This window comes from Drosophila bipectinata, chromosome XL (genome assembly GCF_030179905.1).
Source record: "Drosophila bipectinata strain 14024-0381.07 chromosome XL, DbipHiC1v2, whole genome shotgun sequence".
Lineage (NCBI taxonomy): Eukaryota > Metazoa > Arthropoda > Insecta > Diptera > Drosophilidae > Drosophila > Drosophila bipectinata.
In genome coordinates, this window is record NC_091734.1 from 2293499 (window position 1) to 2312540 (window position 19042).

Consider the following 19042-nt stretch of genomic DNA (forward strand, 5'->3'; position numbering starts at 1 on the left):
ATAAAAAGAAGAAAACCCTTAACTTTTGGTTAAATAACTTATTGAATTTAAGTTGAAATCAAAAACCATAAGCCATTTCTTTTATGAAAATAGAACTCCCTACTTTAATATCTTTTTAAACCCTTTTTTGAAAGTCTCCTTTGAATAGAATTTCCATGAAAACCCTTAGGCTTATCACAGAGCATTTAATATTCGACAATCTGCGGCATAAAACCGCCTTCTGTTCCGGGTTTTTTAATTATTTTCTTATGCCTCACTTAAGCCGCCACAGCAACCCTTTCAAGGCATATTGAGTGCTTTGTAATTTTTGTGGTTTTTAAGCCTTTTTGCGGCAGCCAAGCAGGCAGTCAGGCGGGCTCTAGCTGCTCGGTTGGTTGATGATTCAACCTAAAAATAAAGAAAGCGTATCAATAAAAGGGGATTTCTTGGCCAGCTCGCACTCTCTCTTTCTCCTCAAAACCCATTCTTCACTATTCCTCTGGTTTTTCGGTTTTTCGGGGGGGTTGCCTTGGGTTGTCGCGATTTAATCTTTGGCTGCTGTGGATAATTGCGAGCTTAAGCATGCGCATAAAAGTCATTATGTTGAATGCCGCAGAATGGGCAATTTAGATTTATTCTAATTAGTGGCACAACAACAGCTCCAGCTCCAGCTCCAGCAACAGCAACAGCAACAAAGACACGTATTTCAAATGGTAATCACTGAGTCGGAGCCGGATGGGGGAGAACAACATTGAAAAATGTCACATCTTAGGCGATGAAGTTGCTTGGAAAATTAAGTTTTTTTTTTGCCTCTTCTGGCCACAAAACAGAAACGACAACCAAGTGACAGGCAGCTGTTGTTAGACAAAGTACTTAGACAGGGTATTCTTGGCCAATAATACCCCACACCACCAAAAAAACTGGCTCAGCAGCCGAAAATATGGCCTAAGCCTTCTTGTTAACTTGATTAAATGATGGCTTAGTCTTGTGTTATGACTGTTTTGGCTAAAACTCTTTAAGTTCTTGGGAAAGGGTATGCGTCAAGTCGTCTTGCCCTAAAAAGTAGGCAACAGAAATGGTCTCACCAACACCCACGTGTGAATTAGCCTCGAAATCCCTCCCGAAAAGGAAAAAAGAATTTATTTTAATTTAAAAGAAAAGAAAAGAGACGAAAAACGATAAGATTGAATTCTTTATTCATTCTAAGGGAGAGAGGGGAGGTTCTGTAAGTGCAAATCAGTGGCAACTGCTGTTCGGGATTAGGATTTAAGGTCCTTGATGGCCGTTCTGGTTTTTAAATTAAACAGAATCTAAAGAGAAAGTAAAGAGAAGCTCAGGACATGGGTAAGCCCTGGTAGTCTAGGCATAATAAGTATTTAAAATTAATTCCAAAATAATAAAAAACCAATTTATTATTATAGCCTTGCCATCTGATGGCTAATTTCTGGCTTTCGTCGTTCGTCTAGAGCATTATCCATTACAATTTAAAGTTAACTACCAACTGGAAACCCTATCAGCCAATAATTGGCTTTCGAGTAACTTTCTCCGGCTGCAGCACCGCAGGCGGAGTGAAAAGTTGGGGAAAGCTTTTGGCAAATGTAAACATTCTATGGCAGGGTAAACACTTTCCAAACCACCCAGCAAAAAGCCAACCACTCACCCAACCACTCACCCACTTTCTGCCATATTAATTATCCACACAACGCAAACACTTTGTTGCAAAAATTTTCCAAACGCATCGTGTCCTTGTCGTCGTCATCGTCGTCCCCCGTCGTCGTAGCCCACCATTGTCGCTGTCTCGGCCATTAAATATTTAACGCCTGCCAAAAACACTAATGACAAACACTAAAACTGAACACTAAATTTGAAAATGCTTTAAAATTTTATTTAAGCATCCATTAAGGGGCGAGTGGCGAGCGTTGGAGGTACGAGACAGGATGCGATCGCAAAATAAACGCCATATAAAATCAGGCGGGTCCAAAATAAATTTCACACTTTAAGATGTTAACCGTGTTGCTGGGTATTGTGTGCGATTGTGCTGGTGTGTGTGTATGTGTTTTTTGTATCTGTGTGAGTCCTTTTTGAAAGTGAGTGTTAGTGCCGGATTGAGGAGTCACTATTTTGACGGAGAGAGCCACCGAGCCACACTTTGTTTTTATTGCACGTGCTTGCTTTTAACGATTTGCCTTTGCTTTTGTTTTTACCTCGCTTTACAGGATGGTAGGATAAGAAAGGACTTTGGCATTTCTATATTTAATATTAAAATTAATTTATAAAAATAATATTTCACCTAATTTTGAAGAATTTCTATGGTAAAATGAGGTATACTTTATATGAAAGAGTGGAAAATTTTTAAGAGTGGATTTTGTTATAGGAATCTAGACTTCTAAACAATTTTGTATTTTAATTTCCTACCATCTAAAAATACATATTTAATTATATTAATTTACTTTTAATTCCATTTTAATCTTAAAAGAAAAAAATTCAGCATACCAACAAAAACCAAGTTAAGTGAAGTGCCTTGGGTATCCGAACGTCGAACTGCTTCCCATAGATCTTTGAAAACATTCCTTGCTTTTCCCAGGAAAATCCAGGAGAAAATGGTGCTTCTGTGGGTTGCGTGAGGAAGGTGGAAAAGGACGAAAAAGGAGCCACCAGAAGCTCCGCTTTTTTTTTTTCTTTCTTCTCTTACCGAGGCAAACAGCCAACGACAGCCATACAATTTTAATCACATTAAGTTCGCGCTGTCGAGAGAAACGGCGAGACTACTTCCCAACTGCCACGCCCCCTCCTTAACCCGACAGCGCAACTGTGTTTGTATTTTGTACGAGTGTGTGTGTGTGTGTTTTTGCGTGTGTTTGTGTTTGTTTGTAATGAATATTTGCAAGTTGTGCCTTGAGTTTTCAGTGCAAACAAACTTAAAAACTGTAGCGCACTCAAGCAAAATAAATACTTGAGCAAGAGCAACAACAACAACAACGACAGCAGCGACAGCAACAGGAAGAACTGCCACGCCCCCTTTACCAGCAGTAGTAGTAGCTGTAGCATTCGTAGTAGCAGTAGTAGTACCCCCCTTTTATTTTTCGCTTTTTTTGCAAAAATTTATTTGGTTAAGTGACTTTGAGCCATGTATGTGTGTGTCTGTGTCTCAGTGTCTGTGTACAGACACGCGGACCGGGAGTCAAGGAGGGGGAAGGTGTGCAAAAGGAGCCAGAACTCATGCATATTGAAACAAAGTGAGTACTCGCATTGCGTATACGCAGCGTGGCCTCCAAAACAAATTAAATGAATACAAGCCAAATAAAAGCAACAACAACAGGGCCAATGGGCGGGGATATGTGCGTGGAGGCGTGGCAGGCAATCATTAGCTTAAGGATCGAGGATTACTGCAGTTATTCGAATGAAAAATGTTCAAACAAATGAAAAAGAATGCCTTTGACTCGCAAATCCCTTAAAGTCCTTAAATATAAAAAAAATACTAAGAATTTTTTAACAAAATTGGAAAAATATATATCTATAAAGTGGCTTTCAAAGGTTTTTATACGGATAAACAGATAAATCGGTTCATAAATCATTTTAGGTATTCCGCTTGAGAACCCCATCAACATCCGCAAAGATATAGGCATCGTAAGATCCCCAATATGGAAATGCCCCATTTTACAAGGGGTTGGGTCACAAAAATGTGAAAAATTTAAAAAAAATATTTTGTTGTCAGGTTTTGATGCAGAATTATGAAGAATCGAATTACAAATCATTTGAGGCATTCCACTTGAGAATCCGATCAAAATCGGCAAAGATATAGGCATCGTAAGATCCCCAATATGGAAATGCCCCATTTTACAAGGGGTTGGGTCACAAAAATTGGAAAAATTTTAAAAAAATATTTTGTTGTCAGGTTTTGATGCAGAATTATGTAGAATCAAATTACAAATCATTTGAGGTATTCCGCTTGAGAATCCGATCAAAATCGGCAAAGATATAGGCATCGTAAGATCCCCAATATGGAAATGCCCCATTTTACAAGGGGTTGGGTCACAAAAATGTGAAAAATTTCGAAAACATATTTTGTTGTCAGGTTTTGATGCAGAATTATGTAGAATCGAATTACAAATCATTTGAGGTATTCCGCTTGAGAATCCGATCAAAATCGGCAAAGATATAGGCATCGTAAGATCCCCAATATGGAAATTCCCCATTTTACAAGGGGTTGGGTCACAAAAATGTGAAAAATTTTAAAAAAATATTTTGTTGTCAGGTTTTGATGCAGAATTATGAAGAATCGAATTACAAATCATTTGAGGCATTCCACTTGAGAATCCGATCAAAATTGGCAAAGATATAGGCATCGTAAGATCCCCAATATGGAAATGCCCCATTTTACAAGGGGTTGGGTCACAAAAATGTGAAAAATTTTTAAAAAATATTTTGTTGTCAGGTTTTGATGCAGAATTATGTAGAATCGAATTACAAATCATTTGAGGTATTCCGCTTGAGAATCCGATCAAAATCGGCAAAGATATAGGCATCGTAAGATCCCCAATATGGACATGCCCCATTTTACAAGGGGTTGGGTCACAAAAATGTGAAAAATTTCGAAAACATATTTTGTTGTCAGGTTTTGATGCAGAATTATGAAGAATCGAATTACAAATCATTTGAGGTATTCCGCTTGAGAATCCGATCAAAATCGGCAAAGATATAAACATCGTAAGATCCCCAATATGGAAATGCCCCATTTTACAAGGGGTTGGGTCACAAAAATGTGAAAAATTTTGAAAAAATATTTTGTTGTCAGGTTTTGATGCAGAATTATGTAGAATCGAATTACAAATCATTTGAGGTATTCCGCTTGAGAATCCGATCAAAATCGGCAAAGATATAGGCATCGTAAGATCGCCAATATGGAAATGCCCCATTTTACAAGGGGTTGGGTCACAAAAATGTGAAAAATTTCGAAAACATATTTTGTTGTCAGGTTTTGATGCAGAATTATGCAGAATCGAATTACATATCATTTGAGGTATTCCGCTTGAGAATCCGATCAAAATCGGCAAAGATATAGGCATCGTAAGATCCCCAATATGAAAATGCCCCATTTTACAAAGGGTTGGGTCACAAAAATGTGAAAAATTTTAAAAAAATATTTTGTTGTCAGGTTTTGATGCAGAATTATGTAGAATCGAATTACAAATCATTTGAGGCATTCCACTTGAGAATCCGATCAAAATCGGCAAAGATATAGGCATCGTAAGATCCCCAATATGGAAATGCCCCATTTAACAAGGGGTTGGGTCACAAAAATGTGAAAAATTTAAAAAAAATATTTTGTTGTCAGGTTTTGATGCAGAATTATGTAGAATCGAATTACAAATCATTTGAGGTATTCCGCTTGAGAATCCAATCAAAATCGGCAAAGATATAGGCATCGTAAGATCCCCAATATGGAAATGCCCCATTTTACAAGGGGTTAGGTCACAAAAATGTGAAAAATTTCGAAAAATTTTTTTCTTGTCAGGTTTTGATGCAGAATTATGCAGAATCGAATTACAAATCATTTGAGGTATTCCGCTTGAAAATCCGATCAAAATCGGCAAAGATATAGCCATCGTAAGATCCCCAATATGGACATGCCCCATTTTACAAGGGGTTGGGTCACAAAAATGTGAAAAATTTCGAAAACATATTTTGTTGTCAGGTTTTGATGCAGAATTATGTAGAATCGAATTACAAATCATTTGAGGTATTCCGCTTGAGAATCCGATCAAAATCGGCAAAGATATAGCCATCGTAAAATCCCCAATATGGACATGCCCCATTTTACAAGGGGTTGGGTCACAAAAATGTGAAAAATTTCGAAAACATATTTTGTTGTCAGGTTTTGATGCAGAATTATGTAGAATCGAATTACAAATCATTTGAGGTATTCCGCTTGAGAATCCGATCAAAATCCGCAAAGATATAGGCATCGTAGGATCCCCAATATGGAAATGCCCCATTTTACAAGGGGTTGGGTCACAAAAATGTGAAAAATTTTGAAAAAATATTTTGTTGTCAGGCTTTCATGCAGAATGATGGAGAATCGAATTACAAATCATTAGAGGTATTCCGCTTGAGAATCCGATCAAAATCGCCAAGGATATAGTCATGGTTAGGGGTCACCTATAGAAATGAAGAATCCTCAGCGTTTTCTGCTTTATTTTCGAGTAGTACTGCCCAGACACCTCCAGAATTAAAGCTATATGTATTTATTGTGTGTTTTTTCGGTGACTTATTCAGATTCGTACACCTCCACTTAAGTTGCCGAACAACTGCAGCAGAATGCGATGCTAATGACACACTCGCAGACCTTGGCACCCAAATCCCAGTCCAGTGCCTTTGCAAATGCAAATCCGAAATCAAAAGCTCACTTTGGGTATTCAGAGGGGCGGTGATTCAGAGGGGTGTGGTTTTTGGTACAACATGCCGCAACTTGGCGGCAAAAGTACACAATAAATTTGCATGCCACATGCACACACAGACTCGCACTGGTACTCGCACTCGTACTCGTACTCGCTTTTATGAATAGAAATTGTTAGCACACAATAACGGGCAGACGGAGCGTAAAACGAGTGCAAGACAGAGGCGCCGACTGAGGGGGTACTGCATAATGCCTAATAATCCGCATATTGTAATATCTGTATTATACGAGCAACTGGCGGACTTTTGCCACTGTGGCAAATAGCGAATGTCATTATTTGGCGACAGAATCCAACACACACATGCTCGGGCACTCAGACCGCCTACACCAACTATATATATAACACACACTAACTCATACTAGCATACGCATACAAATATTGTATAAAATGGCGGCTTAATCACGACACTGCCACACGAAGCAATCTGCAATCTGAAATCTGCAACTGAATGCGAAAACGAGATCGGAGCAAATGCCGCCAGGCAGCTGCCAAAGTGCCTCAAAGTGCATTTGCCAAACAGCACAGTGGTAAAAAAAAAAAAACTATAAGAAAAATCTAAACAACTTAATTAAAATTTATTTGTATAAAAAGTTTATATTTATATTCTAAAAACTAAAAAAAAAGGCTAAAAACTTATCTTTATATCACAATACAAGAAATTAAACTTAAATCCTCAAATATTTCTCATCCGCGCTACAGTTACCGACATTAATATCAATATGAGACCTAAACTTAGATGACGCCTGCCAGGCTGCCACTGTCAGGACAAGTGCTATTGCCGCCAGGACTCCTCCTTAACCCCATACTGCTCCCGCCTTAAAACTTAACCCACGATAGCCCCCGTCGTTGGCAAGGATCCACGTGGCCGCACTGGCTGCATTATTTGTGCTCTCATATGTGGCCTGTTCCTACTGATTCCTGCCGATTCCTTTGGGCGTTAACCCATTCCCCCAAACCTTAACCCTTCACCGCCACTCCATGCCACTGCCCCTTAAGGCTGGCTGACTTTTATGCCCGCAGATTTGGGTTAAAAGTAGCTTCCCTTGTGTATTTAATAGTATTCCAGACTCGCCTTCAATTGTTGTGTGAGTGTGTGTGTGTGTGTGGGGCCTCCTTTTTAGAAATAAAAAAAAAACACACACATATATATATCCTTATAAAGGACCTTTTTTCTGCTTGGCATGCATTCAGCATTATTTTTTTTTCTCCTTTCAAAAAGCCTGGCAAGTCAAAGAATTTTCCTGCATCTGAGATACTTTTGTATGCAAATTTCTCAGCTTTCGAGTTTTGAATTTCTCGTTATTCCGTCATACATTCCGCATTTCTCATTGTCGTTAGAATTCTTTAGATTCGCCGAGCAATTCATTTTCCGTTCATAAGTTCATAATCGTTTAAGACTTTAAGTTTCCTCCACAACAACAACAGATGCAATTAGTAATTGAAACAAGAATCACAAAATAAATGAATACCATAGGCGGTTGTGTTATTAATTAAATGGCATTAAATGCCAAAAGCCCACCAAAAAAAGCGAAGAGTCCTCGTGTCCAAATCATTAACAAAACAAGAGCCTTGAATTTCTGGAAAGGAAATCCCTACAAGAAGAACATCAAATAGAAAGCTAGACAATTATTTTCAATTAATTACAAGCTAAGACCTAACTTTGTTAATTAGAAATTAAATTCCAAAAAAATACAAACAATTTAGAGACAAACGAGCAACAATTAAAACCAAATATACAAAAAGAACGTCTGGGCAGGACCAATCACATATCATTAGATTTAATTGATTGTGCCAAAAGCCAGAAAACAAATCGGCAGTATCATGGATTTTTTTTACTCCAACCGGATGACCGCAGAGAACCGGATATAAAAATGTTTTTGGATGCCACAAAATTTGATTTTAATTTGAAATTGTCATGGTAACCCATTTAAGAGGAAAGGCTACAGGGACCAGGACCAGACCAGAACAAGGATAAAAAACAAAACTGTACTGGATGGTCAAATGAAATTGAACACTTCAGTTTTCATTTAGAGTTGGTTGGAGCGAATGGTTGGCCAGAAAGGAGGGTTTATCGTTCAATTTCCAATGAAAGGCAAAAAGGTGGCAACAAAATGCCTTTGCTTTTAGCCGGAAAAGCAATTTGCAGTTAATTAGCAGACTAAGAGCCACAAAAGGCATCTAAACCGGGCTCAAAGCGGAAACTTTGCCGCAACAAAGATGAAATTTCCAGCCAGAAAATGTGCTTGACTTAACTTCTAACTGACCGCACATACTACTCACATATGTACCATATATATCCTTAGACAGAATTGGAAATTTGTGAAAACCTTTGGCCAGTTGGCAGATCTCAAGTAGAATGCACTTTAATGACATTAATTTCATGCGATTTCCTTGCCAATTCAATTACAATTTGGCATTAGACTTTGCTAGAAAATGTAAAGAAAAATCTTTCCACCAAACAATGTGGAATTATCCGTTGAATGAATGAGAATGAGAATGAATCTTCCAAGTACTCGTTGAATAATGACTAATGAGCAAATGAGCAAATGGGTAAATGATTAAATGAGGAAATCACTAAATGGATGGATGGATAGATGGCTGAATACATTCATGGAATCGACCCTTGCCTCATATGAAGCGGCAAAAATATGCTTGCACATCGTCCAGTAAATTATAATTAAGGTTACAAAGAAAGAAAATGGCAAACAATGTGATTATTAAATTTTGATAAAGGGTTCTTCAGTGAAAGCTACTAAAGCTAATGGTTAGGTAGTTGTACCTAACCAGTTTGCCCCATTATGTTTATAATATTCTTTTTACAAGTATAGCCACACTTAAGATGAATATATTTTATTTGTTAAAAGTTTTCTTTCTTTTTCAAGCCTTTATTATTATTTCTCTTTTAAAAGTGCGACCCAATTTTATTAAAAAAAACGTGACATTAGGTCGCACTTAAAGTAAACTTATTCATGAATTTTATTTTTACTCATACAAGATAGTAACTAAAATGTTTTGATGATAAACCTCTATCGTTTTCTTAACGATCCTAACGATTCCTAACAAGCCAATTTGTTCATACTGAGAGTTAAAATATTTACATTTTCTCAAATTTTCCGGCCAGTGTAAACATGTGTTAGGGAAAACCGAACTGGCCATTGGATAATTCACAGGAATATTCAATCGATCTGATTCCGTTGCAGTTTCGTTCTCGTCCCCCAACGCCCCACGGTGTATGTTCTGAACAGTGTCAGCTGCTTTGTGCCAGCTGGATGGCCGTTATTTAACATTAATTTATGCATTACTAGGGCGCTTAAATTAATCAGTGAATGGCAGCCAGTGGCGGACAAAGCGAAAGCAAAGCCATGGGCATCATCATCGGCTAGAAAACAAAAATTTAATTCGCCGCAAAAGGGCCGGCTTTCTCTCGGCCCCGACAATGAAGTGTGTGTGCAATTAAAACAAAAAGCGCGAAATTCATTAAGGGCTTAAAAAGAATTAACACAACTTAGGCATGGGGAAAGCAAATTAAAAGCAAGGATCCGGCTATACAATAGCAATTTAAAAGAAAGCAAAATAAAACGAAGGAAAAATAGGAATTTGGGTCTTAATTGTCTTAAAAAATATCTTAAAGATTCTTAAATTGTATTCCTTTTTTTTCTTACTTTCAGATACTTTCCAAAACAAAGATTTTCAACAAGTTTAATGAAGGTAAGTTTGGATATACATAGGCTTTGAGGATAATACCACTGACCCACTTCACTTTTTTTTTTTTGAGTGGGGAGGGGGCTGGTAACTTTCCGTAGCATAGGCCACTCACTCATTTATTCAGACGAGAGAGTTCATAACGCCAATTTTGGTTTGCGCTTCTCAACCTCTCCATCTGTCAGTTTGTCAGTCATTCAAGCCAGTAAACTGAGCTGAGCCCTGGCGAATGATAAATGGCTGACATTGTGGATTGTAGGCAACATTAAGCGTTGTTGAAGCTCCGCCGATTGCAATCGCACACAGCCTCTCAGGCCCAGGCATCTCCTTCACATCATTCAAGCCGCCCATTTGGCAACACCCATACTGTATTTCAAAAGGGAGCTTACCTTTTTGATAGAGGTATACACTATTAGAGGTGATACAATTTTCCACAACAGTTTCAACATTAATTCTTAAGCTTATAAATAGGCTATAGATTATACTCAACGTTTTTTGAAAGGCGCAAGGTATGCAACACCTTTTATATAGGAATTATATAAACTAAATCCACTTACTGAGTATCCATTGGTTGAGTTTCCCCCATCATTCTGACTGTCAGTCCGTTGATTCTTGACTTGAGTATTTTTTTTCTTTTCATTTTTTTTTTTAAGTATCCCACCTGACCCCTGACCCCGGCCACTCTTCAGTCATTCTCGGAGGGATTCTCCAACAGACAGCTAGCAACTTGTTATTTGTAATGTTGAGAGTGGGTCATGATTTTCAAATGAAATGCATTTCTGAAGTTTTGCGGTGATTTAATGATGTTGCCCGGGAAAGTGCCTTCCTGCCACCCAGCCAGTCTGCCTGCCAGACTCTTGAAAATATGATTCATTTGAACTGGATGGGGATATATGAGATAAGCCAGGCAACCATCCATCCAGCCTATCCTATACCATCCGTCTAAATCAAATTTGTAAACCGAATCTAAACTCTTAATTAAAAGGTGCTCGAAGCGTAACCAGTGTTGCCAGCCATGCTCATTGAATTAGCGGTTCTAATTAGCTTCAATTAAGTGATTAAACACAATCAACCTCCATTTGAATGGATAACGTGTTACGTGGATGTACTGACGTCGATCTGACGGTTGTGCCATACTATCCCCATAACTCATTTATCATGTAGTCATTTTTTTGGCCGGGATTCGCATAATAAATGCCAATTAATTATGACAATAACAGTTACAAAATAAAAGCAACGAATTCCTGACAGATAAATCTGTAAATTGTCGTGTGTCCTGGCGATAAATAAGTTTATATGCAGTTTGCAGTTATGGAAATATGACCAACCAACAACAATATTGTGATGACTTTTTAATTAAAAACAATAAAATTGTTTGTCACACGATATATGTATTGTCAGAGGACTGGACTGGAGGATCTATTTTAACTCGTAATGCACAAAAAGGCTTTTTGTTTTGTTTGTTTAACAAAACGGTTGACAGTCAAAGCTGTTATCAGTTTCATTTTTCTCTAATGGTTTTGATGGTTTTTCAAAGGGGTTTTAATTTTAAACTCATTGTGGAAATACCATTATCATATTTATGTTCTTTTGGGCGAGAACTAGTTTATAACTCTTAAGTGTAATGTTATAATTCTTTAACTACAGAGCAAATAAAGTTTTCTTTTCAAAAAGGGACTTGGATTTCAAAAATAGGTATTAATAAAATCAAATAATGCCCTTTTGCCGTCAGTTTTTATAAATAATACGCGTAATAGTTAACCTCCCTCTCTTAAGCGGACACTTGATTTTATTTTCAGCTTCTGAGTTTAGCCTAGTTTTGAATACTTAAATATAAAGCTATATTTCGAAATAATAAAAAAGTCCAGCTAACAAAAAAAATAAATTACTGCCCTTCTTTGCATTAAAAACATTTCTAATTAATAGCTCCCTCTCTTGAGCGGACACTTACAAATTTTTAAAGTTTTAAGCTATATTTTTAAGCCAAGATACTAATATAATGACCAAATTCAGTAAATTTATGCATCTCTCTCCTCTCCCATCCTCTAAACCCCAAAACGGCTGTGAGATACCCAAATATTACGCATACGCCGGGTGGGTGGATAAAACAAATGGCTGTCAGTGAATGCCCAAAAACCAATGCTCAGTTATTAGCTGGCAGTTCTGTTTGGTGTTCAATTCGATTTGGTTTCGTTTCGTTCGGTTTGGTTGGGTTGGGTTTGGTTTCAACTCTCCGTGCCCGGCCAACAAACAAATGACCGTTTTATGGTCGGCAATCAAACACAAGACCACAAATACTTAAACTTATGGAGGCTATACACGAATGTCTGTATGCAAGCAGTCAGATATGGCTTCCATATGTAAATACACACATATATATATATATATAAATTGGATCCCTGCCATCGTCATCATCACACTAATATCATCGTGATCATCCTCTCTCACTCGCTTGGCAAAAGTTCCAATTTTTCAAATAGAACGGGGAAAAAAAATGTAAACCTCAACCACAAAATAAAAAACACATTCTTATTACAAATCGTGGCAAAGTGGTGTGCCAAAAAAATAAAGAAGAAGTATTGGGGACTTCTTGTTTTCTATATTTCTACTTTTTTCATTCCCCTAAGTGGAAAAAAGGCCAGGGGTGCCAAAAACCAACTGACGCACTTATTTTGCGCTTTGAATCCAATCACGTACCAATTTTCCAAATTTAACCTTTTTGAGCCTGTGCCCTGAGCTCTGAACGGGAGACCCCCCCAATCCAAAAGGAAAGGGACCCGAGGTCAGTTTTCTGGCTGCCAATAAAAACCATTTGCCAGAGTGAAATTTATATGGCCGCGTCGATGAAAAAGAAAAAAAAAAAGCAAAAACAGAAATATAATATATAAGCCGAGAAGAGCAAAGAAGGCTAAAGACCGCAGGCCAAACGCTCTTTGAACCGTTTCAATTGACCGAAGGCCGTTGCCTGCTTTCAGTTACCAATGTACCAGACAATATATATACATATATGTATAATATATATATGTATTTTTATGTACTTACACTCTTTTCGACACTGCACCCACCTGGTTCAAACACAGAACTTTACTGGGCACACGGTTCAACTCCCTGGTCTTATGTTTCCGCAATTTTCAACACCAAATTTTGTTTTTCAAAAAATAATCACTAAAAGATAATGAAAAACTTTTTTGAATATATCAGAAGTGATAAACTGAAGGTGAGAGCCAAACTTGGCCAAAAAGACTGCGAGCTGCTTTCGTTTTAAGCTTGTTATAAGGCCTACTGGCCTACTATCAAATAATAATTGTTATTCTAACTCTGAAATACTCTTATAAAGAAAGGAATCTTCCCTGATTTTATTTTATATCGAGCTATTTTGTATCTATAACATGCTTATCCATAGCTCCCTCTCTTAAGCGGACACCAGATTATTTTCACAGAGCTTCTCATGCAAGTTTCTTTCTAAGTATATACACATATCTCTTATATATTTTAATTTATAGTAAAGAGGATCTTAGTAAAATTATATAATCAAGTATGGTCTTATAGCCTGCCTTTTTTAACCTTTATAAAAGCTATAGGATATAGCTCCCTCTCTTGAGCGGACACTTGATTTTTTCGCAGGGCTCTACTTATGCTCTTTTCCTTTCTGTGGATATCTGTTTGCTTGGCTCCCATGCCTGAAAGCGACACCATAAAATATTGAAACACACACACCCGACGAGTGTGCACATACAAGTGCACTTTTCAGGACCCAAACTGCACTCATACATATATATAGGGATGTGGTGTATATACGGGTAGTACTCTGCGAAGAACTCACTGACCTCGCCAACAATCCAAAACCCGTTGTTTCTCGATTCTGGACTCTCGATTCCCAATTCTTTGGACTACGAATGTTCCGCTGGCTTCAAGAGCCGGCTTGTGTGTGTTTGGGTTTGTTTTTTTTTTTTTTTTGTATATTTCGCGATGCCACTTTTGGCTTTTGTTGCCAACATCCCGGCTCAACTTTGACCCCCTGCGACCCCGTTACGAGTGACGCTTCATTTTCTTTATTTCTGCTGGCAGCACGCGCATTACATTACATTACAACATGGCCGGAATGGGTCGATCCGGGACCGTGTCCGTGTCGGTGTCCGTCTCTGTTGTCCGGTGTCCGTTCAAGGGAGGATGGGGTGTCCGACGTCGACTCGCATTTCGGCCATTTGTTGTTTGCCCATTTCTATTTAAGAGTCCCTGGTACGAGTGCGAGTGTGAGTGTCAAGTGAGTGTTTGAGTGCTCGGCTTATTCATGGCCAGTGGACTCGAGTGGAATGGATACCCACTAAGTAATTGTTGGAAGTGAATTTGCGGAGTAAGTCACTGGAGGTCCGGGCTCCCATGGTCCCTCAATTTAACTGACTGATATTTTAATCATTTTGGAGGTAGTACGAGTAATTAAAATATTTAAACAGCTGCTTGAGGGGGTATTTTTTTGGCAACAAAAATAGATCAAGCTCAAGGTTTCATTTTTAATTTCTATTTTTTGTTTTTTTCGTTGAGAAAAGAGGTTATTTTCTTCTTGTGGGTTTCCTTTTCATTCCTTTGGCAGGAGATGGGCCTCTTCCTTATCCTTTTTCTGGCCCTTGTGCTCGATTTTTATCCGCTACAAATTGATGCCATCTGTTCGACGTTTAATGCCTCGGGGTTTTGGGCCATTTGGCCATTTTGGCCAGCTCCCGGGCCATTTGTCGTGCAACACTTTCAGCGCTTTTTAATGCAGTGGCTGCATAATTTTAAGGCTCGTAAGTCGCCTGCATTATCCGGGCCATAAATCGGACAGGACTTTGCCATCGTCGGGCTTTCTTTTCCTGGTTTTTAAAACGGTTTTCGGCTGAGGTTGAGTCCTTTCGCCTCTGATTGGCCGTCTGGTTTCAGTTTCAGTTTAAGGCTCCCTGTGTGTGTGGTGAGGCAGTTAATTTTGGTCAGTAGGTAGTGGGTAGTGGGCATTGGGCATCTCAATTTTCACACGATTTGCCAGGGCAGGCTTACTTCCACAGCTCGCACTTCACATCCACCTGACCAGATGGACTCACCTGACCCGAAAGCCACTTAAGAGCCATTCAAATTACGTTTCATTACGTTTATTGTCGGGGAATAGGGGTGATGGTTAAGGAAACCCTTTATTTTTATGAGCCACTGGAAAAATTATATAAAACATACATATATCCATATATGTATATATACTTTTTTTCAAATAACCACCAAGCCCCTGAGCTCCTGAGGTAACCATTAGTCGATTGCCTTCAGAGTTCGGACCTTTGTTTTATGGCTCTGGAAACTTTTGAATTCAATTTGTTTGGCAAGCCGAAAAGTTATTGATTTAATTCGTATCTGGGGACTGCTTAATCAAAAATACTCGGACTCGGATATATGACGGCCTGGAAAGTAGACGCCTGACCAGCAGATAAGCGGACATGCCGACAATGGTCTGGGGTCTGCTGTGAGAGAAAAGCTAAAGTTTCACTTGCCAATTTGTTAGTGTTCGTGATGCTCCACCCAGAAAAAAAAACCCCATCACAAAGTTGGCTCTACCAGCCCAGTCAGACGTCGAATGGTTAAAGGCCAGGAGCTGCCATACAGAACACAGCCAGAATTTCGTAACATAGTTTTCCAAATTTTACTCAATAATCCAAAATATAAAAAATTTCTCGAATAGAAACCTTAGAGAAAGCTAGAAGTGAGCCAAGTAATAGGCAATAGCTAGAATCAGACAGACGTTCAACCCAGTAACCAAATTGCTGTCAGGCCTAGTTTTATTTCTCATTTTATTTTTTGGATATATACATTTTACACAATGGAAGGAGTAGAGGAACCTCGTCCGGAGCCAGAGCAGACTACGCCCAAGCCGCCGCCGAAGCCGTCGGTCAAGCGACATAAGACCAAGTCTTTGAAGAAAGTCAGGGATCCCGAGGCGGAGATGGAGCAAGCTCATCGTTTGGCTCATCTGTCCCGGGCCCCGGGTAAGTGTCCCCTGGGCACATGCGATCAGATGGTCTTCCCGTCTAGCCTGCTGGTCCATTTGCTGCACAAACACTCGCGGGATCCGCGCTGCACAGTGGCCACCGCATACGATAATCGACCATTGCGACTGTCTGTCGATCCACGCAGCTTAACACCCGGAGTGCCCCAATGCCTGGCTATCCTACTCTATGCCGGAGCCGATGGGATACGGTTAAGCGAGCCAGGCAGACGCCTGATAAGTTTCCCCAATGCCGGACTACTGAATGATCGCCGCCCTTTAGAGTATCACTTGCCCATGGTCCTGATGATATGCAAGACCACGTTCTACGCCCTGCTGGCGGACAAGGAGCTGGAGAATGATCTGGCTGCTTTAAATCCCACCACATCGGGTCTGTATGTCATATGGGTTGTGTCACCGATTACCACGCATCGCATCCACTATACGCTGACGGCCTTCGATCGTTACTATATGCAGTCACGTAGCGTGATCCGCAAGGTTCGAAACTATACTCACTCTCAGAATCCGAGTGAATTTCTACCCAGCGAAACCGACTACCTGCTGCTCCGCGAATCCGAGGCCATGACGATGCTGAACGGCAGGCACTACCTCGGATGTCGTCCTTGCTTAGATAGCCAGCTGCTCATGGATATGGGCGCCCAGTCGCCCGGCATCCAGCTGGAGCTCATTGTTCACGAAAATCTCAAAAAGACTGCCATGGAGGAGCGCACTTCCAGTCAGCTGTTCGATACTTATAGTGGTCCGTGCACCAATATGCCGCGCAGTAAGTACCAACTGTTCCGGGGAGCAAACGGCAAGCTGTCCCTGGGCCGGAAGCCCCTACCCGCGGACAAGGACAGGTCCAGGGATTCGGCCCAGAGGACCGGCAAGCACGAGGCGCAGTGCACCGCGAAGTGGACCAATGAGGGCGGCGACGAACGCATCGTGATTACTGGGACCATTGCGAAGACTCGACATTCCAAAAAGCGTAAAGACCGAAACAAGGGCGGCGTGGAGAAGTCCGCGAAAAAGAGCCACGAGGACGCCATCCCGGCAAAGTCGAATCGCACATTCGCTATTAAAGGTAGGGGCCCCAAGAGCTGCAACGCCCTCTTCAGGGACTTGCCTGTGATAGATCCCAAGCCCAGTGAGGATAGCGAGTTTCTGGCCAGCCTCAGGAATGACTCGCTAACAGGCTCCATTGACTTGACTCCGCTAGATCCCAAGCCCAGCGAGGATAGCAAGTTTCTGGCCAACTCCAGAATTGACCCGCTAACAGGCTCCAGTGACTTATCTTTAAAGGCCTGCAAAGGGAGCTCTGACCTCGACACCAACGATAGCTATAAGAAGAACTCCGAGGAAGGATATCAAGTCAAATGCCTGGAGGGTTTATTCAAGGGCTCGGGCTTACAGGTCCCTGAGGAAAGTGATTCTAAAAATCAGTCGGGCTACAAGAATAGCTCCGAGGAAAGTCTGCCGGAGAAGTATTCACGGAGGCGCCAGGTACTAATGAAAAACAGATCCGGGACTGTGCTTAGCTCCCTGCTGAAATCTTCGGCCGGCTCGAAGAACTATTCCGCGTTCCCGGCGCCGGTCCCGGTGCCGGTCCAGTTCAGCGATCCCAAACTGATGGTAGTGCCGTCCCTTCTCATTCCCCACAACGAGGAGACCAAGAAGAACAGCCAGCAGAGCAAGAAATCGGAAAGTTCCGAGGAAAGCCTTCCCGACAAGTATACACGCTTCTATCAAAAGAATTTGAAGCCGAGGTCTTATCCCCAGGAGCTCAAGGCCAACAACCAGTGCCCCTCCAAAGACGAGATACACACAATGTCCAACGACGATATGATTAGGATTCGTCGTCCCAATCGGTCTAGTCGTCAACTGGATGATATATTCCTTCAAAAAGAACGCGAATGGGAGTCGGCAGGACTGAAGGGTGCTGGCTTCCACATCGAACCCGTCCGTAGTCCTCAATCCTTGAGTCAGGAGGTAATCGAAAGCCAGAACGCAACCGCAATGGGGAGTGCCATCAAGCCAGTGTCATGTCCGTTGGCGATGGTACGTGAAGCGGCCATGAGAAGCGTTAAAGATTCCCTTCTGATGCCAGCCAAGGAGACTATCTTACTGGACGTGGATTTACCTTCATTCTCGAGCTCTGAATCAGAAAATGCAGAATCTGAGGTGGATATCAAACCGGAAACTGATCCGGCAATCGCCGAACCGGAAGAAGAGAAGCCAACAGCTTCTGACACCAATCTGCCCATCATCACCGGACTCGTCCTAACCCTAGAGGAGACATCTGGATCCGACTGGGAACAACCATAAAGAAGCCATAACGCATTCACCTCTGGAAGCGCCGCCCATTCGTCAAGGTTATTGTTAAATTCTCTGTGAAATTCGATCTACATTCGCCCACTTTTTCACCGAAAACCGCTCCAATCAAAATCCTCAAGATCATTGTCACGCGTCGAGTGTCAAAGGGCAATCCTGCTATTCCAATTTAATCACCAGACAAAATTTTAATTTTCGATTTGTAGAACTCACTTTAACCGTATATGACCCTTAAGCAGGTAGCATGCCAGTCAAGATTTTATGAAATCATTAAAAGTGTTTGCTGAAACTTGTTTTTATTTATATTAGAGGGGTATTATGTTATTGGAAAAATTTAAAAAATCCTTTAAAAAGTAAACCCCATTAGCCTAATCACAACATTTCTATAAAGACCGAGTCCCAAACAAAAGTACAGTCCCGCCAAAGTACAGTCCCAGTTTAGGGTATTTCTGTCAAACTGACACTCTTCTCTCCAAAAACAAAAGGATACGAGAAAGAGACGACAAACTAGCTGGAAAAAGAGATAGAAATAGTGTCAGGAAGGTGAGAAAAGCAGTGAATGAATCTCATC

The 19042-nt window shown here is 40.4% G+C and overlaps 2 protein-coding genes across 2 annotated transcripts in view; both read left to right on the plus strand.

Annotated features, from left to right (window-relative positions):
* LOC108127069 (uncharacterized) overlaps positions 1-19042 on the plus strand; it is a 90468-nt gene that overhangs the window by 35083 nt on the left and 36343 nt on the right. The window contains exon 3 of the mRNA XM_043209719.2: positions 10106-10145. The gene's annotated coding sequence lies outside the window, so the exon portion shown is untranslated. The remainder of the gene's footprint in view (positions 1-10105; positions 10146-19042) is intronic.
* Positions 15725-18760, plus strand: boil (boilerman). The gene has a single exon (XM_017243907.3). It carries the CDS (start codon positions 15976-15978, stop codon positions 18463-18465), a length of 2490 nt encoding a protein of 829 aa, XP_017099396.2. The 5' UTR covers positions 15725-15975; the 3' UTR covers positions 18466-18760.